The sequence below is a fragment of the Dermacentor andersoni genome, chromosome 1 (assembly GCF_023375885.2).
Source record: "Dermacentor andersoni chromosome 1, qqDerAnde1_hic_scaffold, whole genome shotgun sequence".
Lineage (NCBI taxonomy): Eukaryota > Metazoa > Arthropoda > Arachnida > Ixodida > Ixodidae > Dermacentor > Dermacentor andersoni.
Window position 1 is genome coordinate 205,325,138 of NC_092814.1, and position 19,150 is coordinate 205,344,287.

A 19,150-nucleotide genomic window follows, 5' to 3' on the forward strand; every position below is an offset into this window, starting at 1 on the left:
CTTCAGTTTAACTTTATCTTATGTCTCATCAGCACAAACACAGCTTTAAGAACTTGTGCAACATATTAAGAAAGAATGAAATTCCGCGTATGGTATTAGTTAAATTATTAGGACGCTTTACAGAGTCTTTATATTTTCTGAGACTAAAATGGTAATTTCAAGGCTGCGGATAAATTGTTTGGAAACAACCCTTTGCCCTTATCAATGGGTTATTTCACTATAACTTAAACTCGAGTTCTTTTTTTCTCACTTCTCGCTTTGCGTCCTGTGTTTTGAGATGTATTCCGTTCTAAGTACCAGGTACCAACTAGCCGAACAGCAAACTATCTAGCAAAATGCAACATCACCCACACTTTTGGGCTCTGTTATTGGCATTGAATTTTCTCTCCACTGCAATCATGTTTTGTATCACGCCATGCGCGATTCCTTCTACGTACAGGGATAGCCAGGTGAGTGACTGCTATGCCAGCCAAAACTTCGATATGAACAGACAGTGTAACGGCATGATGAGCCCCGAAAGACAGAAGAAATTTCTTTATTCCGATTTCCGCTAACCAATTTATCGACGTGCGCTTACCTTACACTCGGTGGTCACGCTACTCGGGCCGTGTTACTTGTGAGCTAACACGTCCGGATGTCCGTTTGACAGCGCTCATACCTCTACTACATATTTCGCATCCGCGGTTGTCGTGGCGCTGTGCAACCTCACTGACAGTGAACTCCACGCTTGATGGGAAAAACCAACACCGAGCGCGATCGTTTTTCCTCGTTTCTTCCGTGTCCCATACAGTATATAAGGCAGCTTCTGTGCCATTAGTCAGCAGCACACTTCCAGCCTCCGGCAGCAAAGAAAGGTGAGATGTTCCTCAGCTGACCTATTATCTTTTGCTGGTTCTACATTGCCTTCTCTAAGTATTTTGTAGAGGTGTCCATAAGCTACCCCTAAACTCATGAGAACAAACCCTGTGTCATCTATATGTTAAATATTAGTGGCTCTATCGTTTGAGAAACATGACAGATTTGCACCTCCTTTTGTTCCCCATTATTGCAAAGAGCTATTCATTTTCTTTGAAATTGCTTAGTTTGTGCGCCAACGTATCACGAAAAGGAGACGTTATCATCTGATTTAAATCTTGGTTCCGTATTTTAAGCTCTAATTGCGTAAATCTTCACTTGAGCAAGCTTCAATGGGCATCAAAACATTGTTCAATCAAGTGAAATCCTATGTTGTATAGAGTGAATCGTAAATACAGGAGCTTGTTATCGTCATGCTGGTATAATTCCTGATTGATTTAGTATGTTTAATCAAACCTTATCCTTTTGTCGTAGTTGCTTTGTTTGATGAGCAATGTTCATGAAAAAGTTATTGAACATCACTGTCGAGTGCGGGGTGGTCGACCACTCACGCAATTTTTCAAGTACTACCTTTGCGTATAGAGAAAAGTGCTTCTTCACAACACTCTTTTGAAAAATACTAGGAAACATTAGAAAGTGCATTAGGAGGAACAATTACCATGGGAATTAAGGCCGCTAGGAGCGATCTGAGAAGGAACAGATTTTGGTTTCCCATCTCCTAGATGTACACAACTTACTAAAAAGAATGTTTGCCCGTAAGGTTGTCAGGGCGATCTACATTAATAGCACACACAAACTCTGCTACCTTCATAACGATTGCAATTTCGCCCAGAAGCATCCGTTGCGATAGCAAATTAGTAGACACCTATACGAAGTAAAGACAGTAGTTTTATCGAACGTATAAACTTGGCAACATTCACTTACTAACTGAATTAACAAGCATGGTGGCAAACATGAACACATCACACTCCATGACCGCGCACGCTCTCTGTCAAAATTCTGGAGTGAGGAAGCGCGGCAACAGCAGCGAGCGAAATTGCCTTCGTGCTGCCTTTCGCTTCAACGCGAACTAAGCGACGAAAACATAGTGCACACGAAGCTATCAACACTAAGCGCACTCTGTCCCCATCGCAGATCGCTTTCAAGACAAAGCTCGCGCGACCGCGCCATACTCAAGAGCCGACGCAGTAAAACGTCCCCCTCCCTTCCCTCCCCCTGGTACCTTGCGAGCGACAGAAATTCGCGTTCTATGAGAGACGCTGTAGCCCGAGGCCCCCGATTGATTTGAATCATATGGTTTTTTTTAATGCACATTGAAATCTACGTGCACGATATCTCCTCCACTGGCATGCGTCCACTGCGGTTAGGAATCGAACTCGCGACTTCAGCAGCCGAATGCCATATATGGACTGAGTCACTGCTGTGGCTATAATTTTAGGGTATGTATTGACTCAAAAAAAAGTTCGCGCTTTTTGGGTAGTACCTCGTCTCCGAACAATGATCATTCTTTGTTTTGCGTGTCTTTTTATTTCTTGAAAGCTTTGCGCTCACTACTTTTCCGTCAAAAATGATACATCTTGCTGAGAACGCGCATACCATTTCGGGCCTGGAAGCGCCGGGCACGCGGCGTTAAAGAAAGGTTAAGTCACACAAAGTAGATCACGATTATTGTTCGCTGACAAGGTAAGTTCAAGGAATACAAACATTTCTTAGAGTACAACGCTGTACTGTCTCTATCGGCTCTTGCGTTGTTTAAAATGCTACTTATCCGAACATCTCAATCGGTAAATAAATTTTATTCGCCTAATACACCTATAGCGCACACCTTTCTGTATATTTTCATTTTCCTTTCTTAAAGACGCAACAAAGAACGCTAATAAATTTGTCTTTGGTCATATTGCGTGTACAACAAACGCAGTTTCATTCGGAAGCATAGAATTTTTTGGAAACAGTATAAACAAATTTCATTCGCCTTCCCAGAAAAAAGATTGCATCGCAAAATGGTCAAGTTCAGCTTGGCCCGAGTGGACGTTCCGCACCGGCACACACCTGAATTATAGACTGGCCGTCGGCGCTTTTGCACACTTTATCAGTTTTTTGCTATTTATTTATTTTGCCACATTCGTGCTCCGCAAGCCTTTGTGTCCCTATCAACAATAGCGTGTACTTGAATGGTGCGTTCCACTTTGAAGTTCGCCTTCTTCCAATTACTTTGAGAGAGCACAGTCCCAACCACTGGGATGACCTTTTTTTCTGTTTTGTTACTTTTTTAGTGCTTTCGTCAATTATCTGATCCAAACAACTTGAAAGCCAACATGAAGGTCCTGGCTCTTTCCTTTATCATCGTTCTTGTCGCTGGTAAGTTTCTCCTCCCGCTCTGCCGTGTATTCGCGTTGTTGTGAATGCTCCACATGGAAAATGTCGCATCGGGTCCTAAGCTACGAAATTAACAACCTCCACTTTAGTCTAAGCTTTGATTGAATTTCATTAAATGCACTGATCACATGGCGTGGTGTTAGAAGAAATGTGCGAAAGGATACAGGTTCTTCGGAAGCACTTTGTATGTTAGTGAACGGATTGACTTTGGTCACAATAGCTAACTTGACGCCATTACAATCCACTGCGCGGGTGCATGCAGTCGAGATCACTTTGAAAAAAAAGAGAAGTGTCAGTGGTGCACGGAAGCAGGGGTATTACCTCTTTCGCACCGTGTTTTTTCTACGGTCACTTTCCCTAGTGAAACCTCCACACATATTTCATTCTTCTCATATTTCAGCTCCTTTCCCTCAATTTTCTATTTACCTAGTGCAGGATCGCCAACCAGGCTAGCCCTTCAGATTAATGAACCGACTAGCCTAGCAACAAGTTTTACTAAGATTTAGCAAAAAGATGTTACAGAATAAAACTGGCAACCTGCGGTAAATTTACACAGTTAACTTCACATTGCGTCTCGCGAGAACCTGATAGTTCTGATGCTTCTCGCTTAGCAGAACCTGCTGGTTCTGCTAAGCGAGAACCTGAATGGTTCTTGCTTAGCAAGAGCAGTGATTCCGTGCGCTGCTGTCGTTGTTGCAGACCTGTGCCCCATCCCACGCATCTATAAGTGACGCGCGGCACACCCAGAGATGTTTGCTGTCGTTAACCTTTCCCAGTGCACTGCGGAGTACAGTAATGATGTGCTCTCAGATACCGCGAGACGTGGTACTGCGTGTCACCATAAATTGGGAACTTCGCCCTAAAATTTGTTTTCGGGACTTTACGACATAAATCAAGAATCATCAGAATTGATTAAATCAAGGACCATCGTAACGGCTTTCGGGAAGCCACCTGTTTTACGTCCGCACCGAGAGTCTCTAAAATAGTTTTCGTTTGCGAGCAGGGCTCATGTGCGCTGCGGCTGCTCAGGACGGTGAAGGTGAAGGAGACGTGGCGCACGTCAGAGTTCGTGAGTATTTTGTTGCGGCAGCGCTCTACATAAGTAACAACTACATTGTCTACTTTGTCTTACTAATAAAACTACTAGCTAGTAATGCTACCATGCAAGATTTTACTACCGCCAGGACGTCTACTTTGTTGCCTCCTTGGTCCAACTGCGGAGTTGAACTGTAATGACCCGCTGTAGTTAACTTATTTGCACTACTTAGTGCCTTGACGTTGCTTTAGTTTAATCTTTTGAAGTACGCCGCTAGGAGTCATACAGCACTATGAGTCCAGTGTATATTTACAAAATCCGGCCTTCCATGCGAAAGCTTAAACTATGGCAACTGTGTTAATGTTATTTCTTGCCAGCGCTACAATAAGGCGTTAGACTCAAAATTATAAACATAAGAAACATCGTCTTGCCGAACGGGCGGTTGCAGAATATATGGTACATAAATGCTGGAAGCTGCGTGAGCCTAACATTAAATGTTGCGATGGAGGAACAGCTTGACATTTCACATATTCCTTAATTCGCGTGAGACCTCTGGCGAAAAACGCGTGCGCCTGTTCAGCCAATCTGCGATACGCTAGAAAAACCTGCTGTGTTAATCTAATACGCACATCCAAAGTAATTAAACACAAACCCCTATTTCTGTCTCTCCTATAGGCCGCGGCTTTGGCTGCCCATTAAACCAGGGAGCCTGCCACCGTCACTGCCGCAGCATTGGGCGCCGTGGAGGCTACTGTGGCGGCTTCATCAAGCAGACTTGCACCTGTTACCGCACATAGGTCGCTTATGAGCCGCTGTTCTTCAGCCATCTATATTCGCGCCACCTCCAACCCTAAGAAGAACCGAATGTTCTTATGCCCGCACTCTTTCGAAATATTACTGTTAGACTATGCTTAACAAAATGGCGTATAACGTTTTTGTTGCATGACCGTACAATTTACATCGCAGAATATGTAAATCAGCGGCATGCAACGTGGTTAATATTGCTTCAATAAAAAAAATATCCTATATGAGTACACCTTGTGCAGAAGCGATTTCGTTCATGTCTGCATACTGATGTATGGGCGAGGTAGCCCGTCCATCTAACGACGCCGCGGTTTCTCTTTATTCGGCAATAAACGATTCTTTTGTGCTCTGCCTCATCAGAGCTACATAAGAGCTTGCGAGCAGACACCGAATGCGGGAACGTACGGAGCTTGCAAGAAGAAGAAGAAAAAAAAAAGAAAGTACTTTCATTTCTCTGTCTGGTGGCACGCTCCACCTCCGCAACTCTTGACGGCTTGCGGCAGAGTTCTTCATAGCATCCGGCAGAGGAAGCGGATGTCATAAAGAAGAAACCTTATACCTTTGTAGCCATGACGACTTATATGGAGAAGAGCGCGCACTCGCACAAAGTGGCAAGCTGTCTGCATTGGCGGTTATACGAGACCATGATTGAGCACGAAACGAAGAAGCTGCGTACGCGTCAATTTTAGAAGCCCCGTTATGGCTCGGTTTCGCAAGTGATCGTGCTACACATGCCACACCTGCAGTGCTGAGCCTTGCCGGATCGATCCTGGCTATACAATTACAGTTCTTGACGGCCCCCTTCCTGGACAACCAAATGACTCGCCGTCACCATAGCTCGATGCGTCTTCTCATAAAATGTGTCATTTACGGTGGTCCTTTAAACACATTTTATGTGCACCAGGAGTAGCTACTCCGCTTTCCGGAGTATTTTCGCGACAACGTGCAACGTCGTCGCCAATAACAGTCGCCTCGTGATCGAGAAAAAATCGACGGCTATCACTGCCCTTTGTGCTGTGTAAGCACCTGCCATTCAGTGTATATATATATATATATATATATATATATATATATATCGCCGGCGGCTCTAAAATCGCACTTTCAGTTTCTTGAGATTTGAGATTTGACTTTGAGATTTCTACCATGGAAGCTAACCAAGCGGAGATGACCCATCTACACGCTCAAGTGGCATCATTGTCTTAAACTGCTGTCACTCAGGCTGACTTGCTGGACAAACTGAGGAGCGAAGTAAATGCTCTAGAACAGTATAGTAGGAAGTGCAATCTTGAATTGCATGGGCTACCACTCCAGCCTAATGAGAATTTGAGGTCTTTTATGGGTGGATTGGCCCAGCATTTAAGGATAACAGACTTTACACCTAATATGATCACTACTATACATCGTCTGCCCAGTAGAACGGATTCTATTCCGCCCATACTGGTCCAGACTTGCGATGTTGCAACAAAAGACAAATGGCTTAGAGCAAGAAGGGGTCTCTCGGGCTTGGTTTAAGCAGGGTCTTTGCCGCGGCTCTATTTCAATGAATATTTGACGTGCCCCAACAAAGATCTGTTCAGACTGGCTCGTCTGAAAGGGAGGGAAAAGAGCTTCAAGCTCATTTGGACAAGGAATGGCAAGAATTTCGCCAGGAAATGTGAGGGCGCATCCCTCATCCGTGTAGAGAAGGAGTCGGGCCTGGTTAAGATAAGCTAAGATGGTAGACACTGGCTCTCTGACCTGCAATAATTTTGTTGAGGTTTCGAAGTTTTTCAATACTTGCAAAGGTGATGCTTTTCGTGCCACACAAGTTAACATTCGCAGCCTTCGAAAACATTGGGACGAATTTTGTTCCGACTATGATGTAATAGCAGAGATTAATGTAACAGCAGACAGCCTGAGGCATTACACGTTACCTGGTTACTGGTAATATCCCTACACGCGCCAAATAAAACGGGGTGGGGGAGTTGCAGTATTTGCTAGAGATACCTTGATCGTAACAAAGCTAAGTTTTAGCTTTCACCATGCTGAAGTTATTGCCCTCTGTTACGTTTCGCCTACAACGCGCGGTAATGCCGGCGCGGATGCAACGGACGCCGGGGCTTTGTTCAAAGCGGCGGACATTTTGGCCCGTCCGACGCCGCCGCAACGCCTACCCGCCAAGCGTGTCCAGGCGTGTTTCAGTGCCACGTGTCTTCGTGTGTGTGTGTGTGTGTGTGCCCACGCTTGTCAAAGCGCGGCATCAGGGGAGCGGAGCTCCCCAAGTGAAGGTTGGCGATGCGTCACTACACTCGGTTCAGCAGGTCTCTCGGCTCGACAGTTCGCGCCGTCGTGGGGTCATGCTCCGCCGTCCCGTGACCTTCATCCCGTGACCTTCATCCCGTGACCTTCTCTTTTGGACCGCGACGCCGAGAGTATAAGAGCAGCTGCCCCCGGACGCCAGGGAGAGGCTCCGATTTGTACTGTTGAGTTACGTGCTCTCCCGTCTCTCCACTCCGGTCGACCTGACCGGCCGCTCTTTTGCTATGTTAGAATAAACAAGTTGTTCTGTTACCAGTCTTCTCATGCTTTGCCGGGACCTTCGGATGCTTCCAGTGCCCCAGGCCGCCAGGCCAACGCTACCCTTGGGGCTTGCGACCCATTGGCAATAACGGGCGTCAGCACCGAGACCCCAACAACTCGTGCCAGCGGTGCGATTCCAACACCTCCGACAAAACACGCCTACTTTGTCATTTGTTCTGTTCGCTGTCTATCAGCCTCCTTGTTTCAACGGTCGATTGTTCTTAGCTGAACTCGATCACGCACTCTCGACTCAGTCACACGAAGATTACGTTTGCCTGATAGGCGACATTAGCTGTTCACTTTCGTTATCTTCCTTTCCTCAGCGGTAGAGCATTGTCTCGATGCCAGCGACGCGCTAAATCTGCACAATAATTGCGTCCTGCATCGCTTCTTCGACCAAGCAAGCTTCCGGCGGCGCACGTTCACTGCTATATTGACACTAAAACTTTAAACAGCTTGAATTCGAAAAAAAAGAGCGTGAATAAAATCGGAAGTGCACTGGCCACAAGGAACATGCTCACGAGGCCATACTTTTGATGACAGCATCACAAAAGGCTAGGTGCGGTCAAGTTGACTTTAAAAGTTTGAAAGGATTGACTCAGGGGCTAGTTGGTTCATTATCATAGAAAGAACAGCGCTTCAAGTTGTCAGCGCAGTGTTTCAGTGGTTCCTCTGTATCCCGTCTTGAAGCGCTGTTCTTTCTGTGACCTTACAGATTTTTTTTTCTGCGTCAGTCACGCTTTCCAAGAGCGTTTACTTGGAAAATTTTTGTTGGCGTGGCTTTACAGAAGCATGTTTAATGAAAATTTCTTCGCTCGGCTAGATAATCCCGAGGACGGGCTCCAAACTTCTCAGTTTCTTTAGCCACCTAAGATCAATTACTGAAAACTTAATTAACGTGGCTTTTTTAATTACGCACACAACTTCTCAACTTACACTGCCTCCAGAGATTGCCAATTCTGAACACTCGAATACTCAAATGATGTCACCAATATTTGTATTAGTTTAATAGTTTTGCTTGGTGCAGTTAAAAGCAGCCGGAATATTGATGACGCTGTAGGCTTCTTATAAAGCAAGTATGAAAGCTTGGACAGATTTTCTTGCCGCAAATCAAGTTCATGAGCTTAAGCACATGTGTCCAACCATGCACTTCTGCATTTATAAATGATTCTCCTATATTATTCAAGAAGCACCTCAGCGCTACGGTACATCACACAACGTGTGCGAGAACGTTGTGCGCGCTCCCGATTAGATTTCTGAGCGTTGGTGGCGTCAGGCTCTGTTTCCTGGCATCATCGGGAATGAAAACAGCCGCCTGGTGGAAAGCATTGGATATATTTTCAGCACTTCGTAACATATGGATCCCCCCGGACATGTACGTTAGAACGAAAAGTACTGAAATATTAAAATGACGGTGCTGCTGCATATATATTGGCTGTCTAATGTTAAGATATAAAGAAACAAATATTGTGATTTTGTGACAATTATAGCTGACATACGTACAATGAATACAATCACGTGAAATATGAACTCCGACACAGTACCCATGGCATAACTGGCCCCTGGACTACAGGGCTACATTGAAATATGAACTGCTGGTTTGATAAATACCAGTAATTGCAAAGTCATTAGCTCTTGAATTTTTGGTATGTTGGCGCCGCTGTGCAATCTCGGGGGCCCTTTTTACGACAAGCACTATGTTTCAGCTAACGTTCAAAGCAACTGCAACTTTTTTTGCTTGAGGAGGGGGTGAGCTTTCTTTTGCGTGTAACCACGGTTGCAAAGTTATCGGTTAGCTCAAGACGCGCCCACGTGTGTTTCTAATATCCAGTATGTTGCCATGGGTTCAATAGAGAAACAGCGCTACTTTGTCAGATTACGCGCGTGAACCGAATACTGGCTTACATTCTCCATCACATTTGAGGACCCGTGTACGAGCTGCATTCTAATGTGATGAACCAATGCGCTGATCCATAGATCAAATTCAGAGGAAGCACTAATTTGTGCGGAGCCATCGTTGTGCTTTGAGTGTTTTCTTTTCCTGCGCAAGCTCACCTTTATAATGAGTTATATTCGTGACTGACTCTTTTGGGAGTGTTTTGTTCTTGACATTACTACAACGTGAGAGTATAGAGGTGCTCCATCTTCATTGAGTGAATACAGGGAAATGGACTAGGACTTTTGCTGCCTGTGCGTTTACACATTTACCACAACAATTAATTTTTCATTACTTACTTTTTAATTTACGAGGCTGTAAAAGACCGCAACCTTATATTAACCGGAGGTCTTAACACTATAGAAAATTTAAATGCTTATTGGTCGGCTTTCACCTCATGGTAAAGAATTTCAATAAAAATATCGTTGTGATAATTAAAAGCCTATCCGCTTGACACCATTTGAACTGAGTTCCCCCTTTGCAAGCTGATACCAACTTCAAGGTGGTTCGTATCGTGGGCCTTTGACATATGTCCAACCGTTAAACAAAGAGTTATTCCGAACGTTTCATTTCAGGAAGGCGTGTTACCCTCCTGCCTTTCACTCCCGTTCGCAAACACGCATGAGACGAAAGTGCTGCGTTAAGAGCGTCATTAGACCAAACGCACGAGCTACTGTAACTCTTCTCGCCTATACGGCGGTCATTCAGGCTTAGATAAGACATATAAGTTTTAAATCGACGGATCACGAATCCGAAAAGAGCTGCCGGCGACTAGCCCAGCCAGGTTTCTTTCATTTCGTACTTCGTCATATAGCGGCAAATAGTAGCTCATGGAGCAGAGCGCTGAGTGTGGAAGTTGCAGAGAAGGTGCTCTGTACTGTCTCGACACCCACCGAAAGTTCCTACAAAATTTTATATGCGACGCCTAGCCATTTGCAGCACAGCAACATTGTTTTGCGATAGGAGAGTGCAGGTGACAGACTGGGTGGTTATGGAGATGAATGCACACTATTTTCTGCAGCAACTTAGGAATGAATGAATGGGTGCCTTTATTTATTGAGAAAAAGGAGGAGCAAACACCGGCGGAAGCACATCTGAGCACATTGGGAAAGGAGCGGGGGACAAAAAGAGGAAAAGCTGCAGCCCGGGTGGCAGGCGAAGTCGCAGTTTAGGGTTGAGCGAATGTATAAGCTAGAGTTGGTGAAACTGGTTGAATTCTAGTGTAGATGTGTGATGTGGCGAGTAAATAATTGGAGTCACCGCCCAGCATCCATTCTTTGCGGTAGTATATAAGCACCCGCCGTTCTGGGTAATAAACGTTTACTGAAAACGAATGTTGGCAATTACTTATTCATCAGCCATACCTCACCGCGTATGCCTTAGTGACAGGGTCTATGGATTACAACTGCGTTATCGCGACAAGGTACGACCATACCATGACGCTTGTGGTTATGGTTGTCATACTCCTGACTTTGCTATTCAGGGAATACTATAAAGATGGGTTTACTGCACAAGTTAGAGAACAGACCGTTAAGGACAGCGTTTCTCGCCTTGCATACGCTCAACGCAAGCACCATCGCAGCACGTTATGGGGCGCGTCCCTTCAAGACAGAGACGCGAACGCAAACATAAGAACGCGTTAGAAAACAGGGTGTCGTCTTGGGCCTCGTGCCAAACATATCCAAGCGAACAATATATTAGCAACCATGCTGCCGTTTCTATTGAAGGAGGTTATATACTTAAACTTTTCGAGTCCCAGTCCCAGCCGCCGCCTATGGGAACGCGTGAAGCCGCCGGCGGCCATATTGCTAGAGGAAAAGGAGCGCGGCTACAGTACGTGGCCGCGGTATTCGCGTGGCGCTCCTTGCGCTTGCGGTTCTGCGGTGAAAAATAAAATTAAACCCCTTTAAGAAGTATATTAGTGCGCCGTTGTCTGTCGCTGTTGTCGAAAAAATTTGTGATAGTGGCGTTTGCGTTCTGTTCTGTGTATAATAAGTTGTGAGAACTGACAAAAAGTCGTAGTTTCTGTTTGCATCATTCAGTAACCTGCCGCGTGCATCGGCGGTGTGATGCCCTTTCGTCGATACCTGGTGCCGGCCCGTATCGGCAGCGACATTAACTCGAAATATAGTATCCTTATGCCATTTCTAAAAAAAATCAACATTTGTGTAAATGAGCATGCAAGTCGCTGATGATGAAGCTGTTGCTGCTTTAAAGTAAGGAATGAGCAATTTTGATTTAACACTAGAAAACAAGAAAAAATACAACGCTAGCTTTCATTTTTGTCCAGCGTTTCAGTTTTAACGGAAAAGACTCGGCGAAAGAAGGAGGAGGAGAGACAAAGAGGAGGAAAGACAGGGAGGTTAGCCAGTGTAAGTACCGGCTGGCTACCCTGTGCTGGGGAAAGGGGTAAAGGGAATAAAAGGAGAAAGAAGAAGAAGAGGAGAAAAAAAAGAGAAATCGGAAAATTCACGCAGTAACGCGATAGTACGCGATACAACACTCAAAGGCGATCGCACAATTCGCATGTCCTTAAAAACTTCAGCAAAGCCCTTAAAGCCTTGAGTGCCGAAGCCCGTCTGGACAAGTGTCCTAGAGCTTTTTCCTCTGTAAAGGGGCGATTGTCCAGTTTTTCAAGCGCGGTCACGAGCACTGTTCTTGGCACTTTGTAGCTGGGACAGTCACAAAGGAGGTGCTCAATCGTCTCCTCGCAGCCGCAGGTGTCGCAAGTAGGGCTGTCGGCCATTCCAATGCGGAATGAATAGGAGTTCGTGAATGCCACGCCGAGCCACAGGCGGCACAGAAGTGTTGCTTCTGCTCGTGGTAACCCTGGTGGTAGACGGAGTTGCAGACACGGATCCAATCTGTGGAGACGTGCGTTCCTGAACTCATTGGTGTTCCACAGATTCTGCGTAAGCTCGCGGGCGATGGAGCGAAGACTTGTGGCTGCGCCTGTTCGTGACAGTGGTATTGGTATAACGTGGGCACCATCGTGGGCCGATCGGGCGGCATCATCCGCACTGTGATTGCCCGAAATTCCGCAGTGACAGTGGCGTAGCAAGGTCGTCTGGCACCCGGGGCCCATAGGTCTTCTGTCACCCCCCCCCCCCCCCCTGATGTAGTCGAGGAAGGCGAGGATATCGACAATGTCCGGGTTTCAGCACAAGTACAGCCACCTTGGATACCGCGCACGTTCCCCGGGTCCCCCTCTCCTTCGCTTTCTTTCCCAGAGATCGCGAATGCAGCAAATATACACGCTGTTTTTACTGTGCCAAATAACACAGGGTGCTGCACGGAAGTCCATGTGCACATCTTCTGTCAGACTGTAAGGCTTGGCAGCCAATACAAATGCGGCATCGTGGAAAATATGGCTCACGTCAAAAGTAACAAAAAATCTTTATAATAAAGTTTTAATTACCAATTTTAGCGGCAATATTGCATTTGCAAAATTGAAGTCCGACATTCATATCTTGCCCAACAACAACTTCACAAAAATCGTCGTAGGTACTATGGCATGCAGTATTTTGTCTGTGGGCAGCCCTGAAATAAAACGAAAATTAAATTGTTTGTCAGTGACGCTGATCTCCCCACCCTATTAGAAAACGCTACCTGCCTCCCCGCTGCGCGGGCGCCAATGCTATGACAATTACGAGTTCTCTTCATTCTGATCAATAAAGCTTTGTTTTCATTTGCTGCTATACCGACAAACGTGATTATCCGAGCTGCGGTACCACCGCAAGGTTGGGGACAGAATAGAGCACGCTTCGCGTCGATTCTTGGCGTCACCATAAAAAAAGAAAGAAAAGGCCGCGATGAAGCCCGTACCAGCGAAAGCTTGCACTACTGTTGGTCTGCACTCGCAATGGAGAGGATTAAGGGATCAACGTCACTGGTACACTATTTCATATTTCTTTCGCTGCTGCCATATACTGGGCGCCGCCCGCAGTGCCAAAGTACTGTAGGTTGTAGCACCCAAAACGATTTTGTTTAAGAAGTTTTTGTTGAGTCAATAATATGACTTTGAGTCCTCAATTCTCGAATTGAAGTGCTTCCTCTATAGGTGCTAATTACGGGATTATTAAGGATATGGTTATTACTTATCTGCCATATTTTTCGCGCTACCGAGTTCCTAGTAATCACAAGAAGACATAACTTCATAGAATTTCAATCACGAAATATCCTTACAAAATTCAACTTTCTTTTGGATAAAATTCTGTGCAGCTGATACGGACACTGTACTTGTAACATGAAGTCACACAACAAGTTTTCTGAAACTTTCGAGGGTAAGAAGGAAAACATGAAACATAACGGCAGGTTTCGCAGTGGCTTCTCGGAGCGAGCGGGAGAGGGGAAGTAAAAGCGAGCCGGACATCGCGGCGGGCCCGCGACAACAGCCTGTCAAGTCATACGCCGCCAAACTCTTCGGCCGAACCGAGTCTGAAGACGATCCAGAGAATCCCATTCGCGACTTTTGACGGCCCCACTTATGCAACGTCGCCCAGAACGAACGCTTCGCCGTAAACACGAGCGCCGGGCACGCTGGTTTAACGCCCTCTTGCCGCTGTCTCTGTTCGTCTTCGCTGCGCGTTCTGAACGGAAGAGGGACCCAAGAGCCCCAACGCCTTACAACGCCTCACTGTATGTTTAGCGACTCCTGCTCCCAGCATGAACGCACAGCACGAGCGCACCCCACATGAAAGGTTCCGCTAAGGCGAGTAGTTTAGCGACCATTTCTCGAATTAAATTTTTTAGCCCGCACATTCTTGCAATTATTTCGTGGGGTGTTGATAGAGCTGCAGCCGACAATTCTGCGGTGCAACGCATCGGGTGTATGAGCTCGGGCTACTGGATTCCGGAGCATTCTTTGCAATTTGCACCCAGTCAAGCCGGCGGAAGGAGGGGTGTCTTCAGGCGCATATGACACCCCCCACTGGTCCCTTGCACCCGGGGCCCCCGGCCCCCCGGCCCCCCCTGTTGCTACGCCACTGCGCAGTGACCCGGTATCCACTGGTAGATGATGTTGTGCCCCTTGTTGATTGCGTGATGGTGGAGTAGTCGGATGTCTGCCACTAGTTGCATATTTGGTCCGTGGTTGAAAGGGGACAACAGACACTGGAGAGCTGCCTTCAAGTCACATAAGAGGGACCATGACTGTGACGATTTGTGACAAGTAAACTCTAGAGCAGCACGGATAGCTGCGAGTTCTGCAGCCGTCGATGATGTAATGTGAGACGTCTTGAACTTGAGGGTGACAGACTCTGCGGGAATTACCACTGCTCCAGCTGAACTATTAGAGGAGACAGAACCATTCGTGTAAACGTGGATGCGTTCTTTGTGTTTGTCATGTAGGAATGAAAGCACGGTGTGTTTGAGGGCGAAGGATGACATCTCCGTTTTCTTTTTGATACCGGGAATAACAAGAAGAGCCTGGAGTGGATGGATGCACCACAGCGCGGTAGAGATGGTCGTGCTGCAGGCGTGAAGTTTGATGGTAAAGTTCCGTGGTTAGCGGCAATAATCCTGCTAAACGCTGAACGAGGTCGAGCGGCAGGAAGGGAGGCGAGATGATGCGATGGAAGTCGCGCGAAGTGCCTGATATGCATCCTTAAAGCGTCGACTTGAAGATACGTATCGATAGGGTGGTCATGCGCGATGGCTATTGTTGCTGCCGTGGATGCACATCTGGGAAGTCCAAGGCAAATTCGTAGAGCTTGAGCTTGTACAGACTGGAGGGCACGGATGTTGGTCTTACTAGTGCCACCCAGTACAGGTAAGCTATAGCGCAGGAGACCGAAGAACAGTGCGTTATAGAGTTGGAGCATCGCACTCACAGACGCACCCCACGACTTTCCCGCAAGAAATCTGAGCACGTGGGTTGTCATGAGTAATTTCCTTTTTAGGTATGAGATATGTGGACTCCAGGAGAGGTCTCGATCTATTATCACCCCTAGAAAGCGGTGCGTCTTCTCGTAGGCAATCGGATGTCCGTTAATTCTGACAACGTACGGTTTCATTGCTTTGCGCGTGAAAGCGACCATAGAGCACTTCTCGGAGGACACCTCCAGGCCTCACGCTCGAAGATAACCTGATGTTAGTGTGGCCGCTTTTTGAAGTCTGGCGCGCACCTGGGGACGCGTCGCTCCTGATGACCAAATGCATATATCGTCTGCATAGATCGACACACGGACGGATTGCGGAAGGGTGTGAACCAGGCCTATGAGCACGAGGTTAAATAGAGGGGGGCTCAGGACTCCGCCTTGTGGTACGCCACGGTAGGTGTTGTGTTGTGATGACGCACCATCCTCTGTTTGCACAAAGAATGACCTGTCCTTCAAGAAGCTGAATATCCACCGAAAAACAAGGCCGCTTAGGCCGACATTGCCCAAAGCGTCCAGGATGGCTCGATGGGTTACGTTATCATAAGCGCCTTTAACATCCAGGAACATTGCCGCTGACAGCCTCCTTAGGCTTTTTTCGTGCTGAACAGACGAGACAAGGTCGATGACGTTGTCTACAGAAGAGCGTCCGCGTCGAAAGCTTGCCATAGCGTCGGGGTATAACCTGTAGTGTTCTAGATACCACTCTAGACGCGTCAGCACCATCCTCTCCATCACCTTTCCTAGACAACTGGCCAGAGCAATGGGACGATAAGATGCCACCTCTAGGGGTGATTTACCTGGTTTGAGCAGAGGCACAAGGCGGCTGGACTTCCATGCAGCAGGAACCACTCCTTCACGCCAAGAATTATTGTACATGCCTAGAAGAGCATGCCGGGCTGTTTGACCGAGGTGTCCAAGAGCTGCGTATGTCACCCCGTCAGGCCCAGGTGATGAGGAACGTCTGCACGCTGCCAACGCCGCCTGCAATTCCTCGATGGAAAACGGATTGTCCATACGAGAATCCCGTGAGATTGGAGCATCACAGGGATCACGTGTAACGAAGGATGGCAGTAGACCAGCAACCTGAGACAGAAGTCGTCCGCTACGTCGATCTCTCTGCGACCTTGGTAGAGAGCCAGGCATTTGAAGGGGTGGCGTTGTTGCGGTGATGTTCGAAGACCACGCACCGTTCTCCATATATGTGACAGGGGTTTATGCGGATCAAGGGAATCGCAGAAGGTTTTCCACCTTAGAGACTGCAGGGAGTTGATCCGACGCTGGATCTTCTTCTGTATTCGTCTCGCCTCCCTTAAGTCGTAGATGGACTTGGTGCGCCTGTACACGCGCTCAGCAGCCCAACACAGCCAATGAGCAACCACGGCGGGTCCAGCTATATATATGACGGGCCTCAAAAGTTCATTTCTTGTGGGCATTGCGAAGTTGGGGTAAATTTAACGCGATATTCCACGTTTATTTCATGATCAGTTCCTCATGTTCCTCAAGGGAAAAACTCCGGTGATAATTTTATATCGGGACGCATACGAAGCATACGATTTTACGTGCTTTCACTTCCGCTCTCACAACACTTTAATGAAGTTATTGTGACTTAGAAACAGCTTTTGGCTGTTGACGCTCAAGCATACAGTTGATATTCTATAGCATCAATGCCCACACAAGGCCTAGTCTCCAGTTTTTGTTTTAAGGTGCCACATTCCATGCAGATATCTATGATAAGGATCGGAAACAGCAGCGATATCAGGGGTTATTTTTGCACAACTTCTCATTGAGGTTCACGCTATTGGCTCACATAATAATATATTATGATGGTATCTTAGGCCCTCTCGCATGCTCTGTTTGCTTTAATACCTATTTGTCTTTGCACTATATGTGGGGGAGTACATTGCTACCCCTTCGTCCTCATAATCCGGCTCACAACAACAATCTTATGAAGCCCATCTGCGGTTTATTTATTTATTTATTTATTTATTTATTTATTTATTTATTTATTTTTGCTTCCTCATGGAAAAGGAACACGCATGTTGACCGCATAAATAATTCGACACTGCTTTCGGGACTTCTGAAGACGATGAAAAAGTTTCTTTTTTATGGTTTGCTCAAGGGCCTACCAGGTGGACTGAAAACGGTGGGGAGTATTTAGAGTTGTCCAGTTTGGTTGTTTCCGGCAATTCCAGTATCAAGCAGACGTCGCTCAGAGGCATCTTAACGTGCAACATATATGTCCTACGAGCGCAGCTTTGGAATTTGTACAGGTTGTACGGACAGCTTCATGGAATATTTTCTCAAAGTTTTATCCTCGTTGCCCGTGTTTCTGTATTTGCAAGGCACAATTTGATGTGCGTATTTCAATAAATTCACTGCGTTTACTTTTCAGCTGCTCTTCAATTTTGCTATTGCTTTTTACTGGTGTGTGTCTGCTTCTCTGAGAACGCAACTGCCCCGCCCAATCATTATGCCCAAATGAGTAAGAATAAAAGAAAATATCAAAACCGGATCAATCATGCAGTACGGGCAGTTGAATAGGGACAAAAGTCAAGGGTTGAAACTTCGGGAAATGCCCAACGCAAAATCAAAGTCATTTGTTTTAATTTTACTGAAGAATGAAAACGCCCTCCACCATAGCTACTAATCATAATACTTAAGCGTTTGGACTAGACTTTTCCATTCTAGGAAGGTGCCCCTTCCAGGGTAGAGTGCCTTCGCACGACCTCAAGAAAACGCCCGCGGGAATTTTTTTTCTTTAAGGAGGAGCACTCATCACCGGCGGCTCAAAAGTGGCCGCCTATTTAGGACATGTAGCACGTGCATGTCCACTTTAGCAACCCAGCACAGTAACCTCCTTGGCGACCAATGCTTCGCCAGTGGTTGTGGCAGGCTGCCTGTTTAAATGGACAGCCGAAGCCTCGGCCTGGGTCAGAAAAGAAAGGAAAAATGGTCTTTGACAGTGCACGCAACAAACATCATTTTGCTTAGCAAGTGCAAAGTTTTCCAAGTAAGTTAAGAAAACGAGCTCGGAAAGCCCGTAAGCCATGGGTCATATGGCAACATTTGAAGTGTATGAAAGAAAAAGATAAACTCTACCAGCGTTTCATGAATACAAGCGACCGAACTGACTTACATGTTTTTAAGCTTTTCCGGAACAATCTAAACAAACAGCTCCGAGAAGCAAAAGGGATACACATGACCAATCTTTTTTCTACCGAAGTGTGTAGGAGACTCCATCTAGTCTGGAAACGACTAAATACAGTACTGCAAGGCGATCCCAAAGAGGAATTTATTTTATCAATCCCGAATAGAGGTGACACATTAACAGGTGCACGATCAGCGTATTCCTTTAACGAGTACTTCACATCATTAGTCAAGAGTAAGCATGATCCCTATTGCCTTGAGCACTTAATAACAACAAATAATGGATAGTGCATTTTGTTTCTCACTACGGTGCGCTAAATTGGAAGTTCCGTCATGTCCATGTGGAATAGTATGTGTACCGATGCTGATGACCTTCAGATACAACCTGCAAAATATGCTATCGATATAATCGCACCCATCTTAGAACATGCAGTTAACCTTATGTTTTCCATCGGCACATTCCCCAAAGGAATTGAATGCTTTTGACTCGCCTGCAATGGTACCTGGAAAACTACAACGTGTACCCAGATGCTATGGCTGGCTTCCGGCGTGGGCGCT

The 19,150-nt window shown here is 46.3% G+C and overlaps 1 protein-coding gene across 1 annotated transcript; it reads left to right on the forward strand.

Moving 5' to 3' along the window:
* The first annotated feature begins 830 nt into the window (after positions 1-830).
* LOC126547462 (defensin-like) lies at positions 831-5,301 on the forward strand. The gene is made up of 4 exons (XM_050195474.3): positions 831-854; positions 3,129-3,213; positions 4,235-4,300; positions 4,943-5,301. The coding sequence occupies exons 2-4, from the start codon at positions 3,171-3,173 to the stop codon at positions 5,062-5,064; spliced, it is 231 nt and encodes a 76-aa protein (XP_050051431.2). The 5' UTR covers positions 831-854; positions 3,129-3,170; the 3' UTR covers positions 5,065-5,301.
* The last annotated feature ends 13,849 nt before the right edge of the window (positions 5,302-19,150 follow it).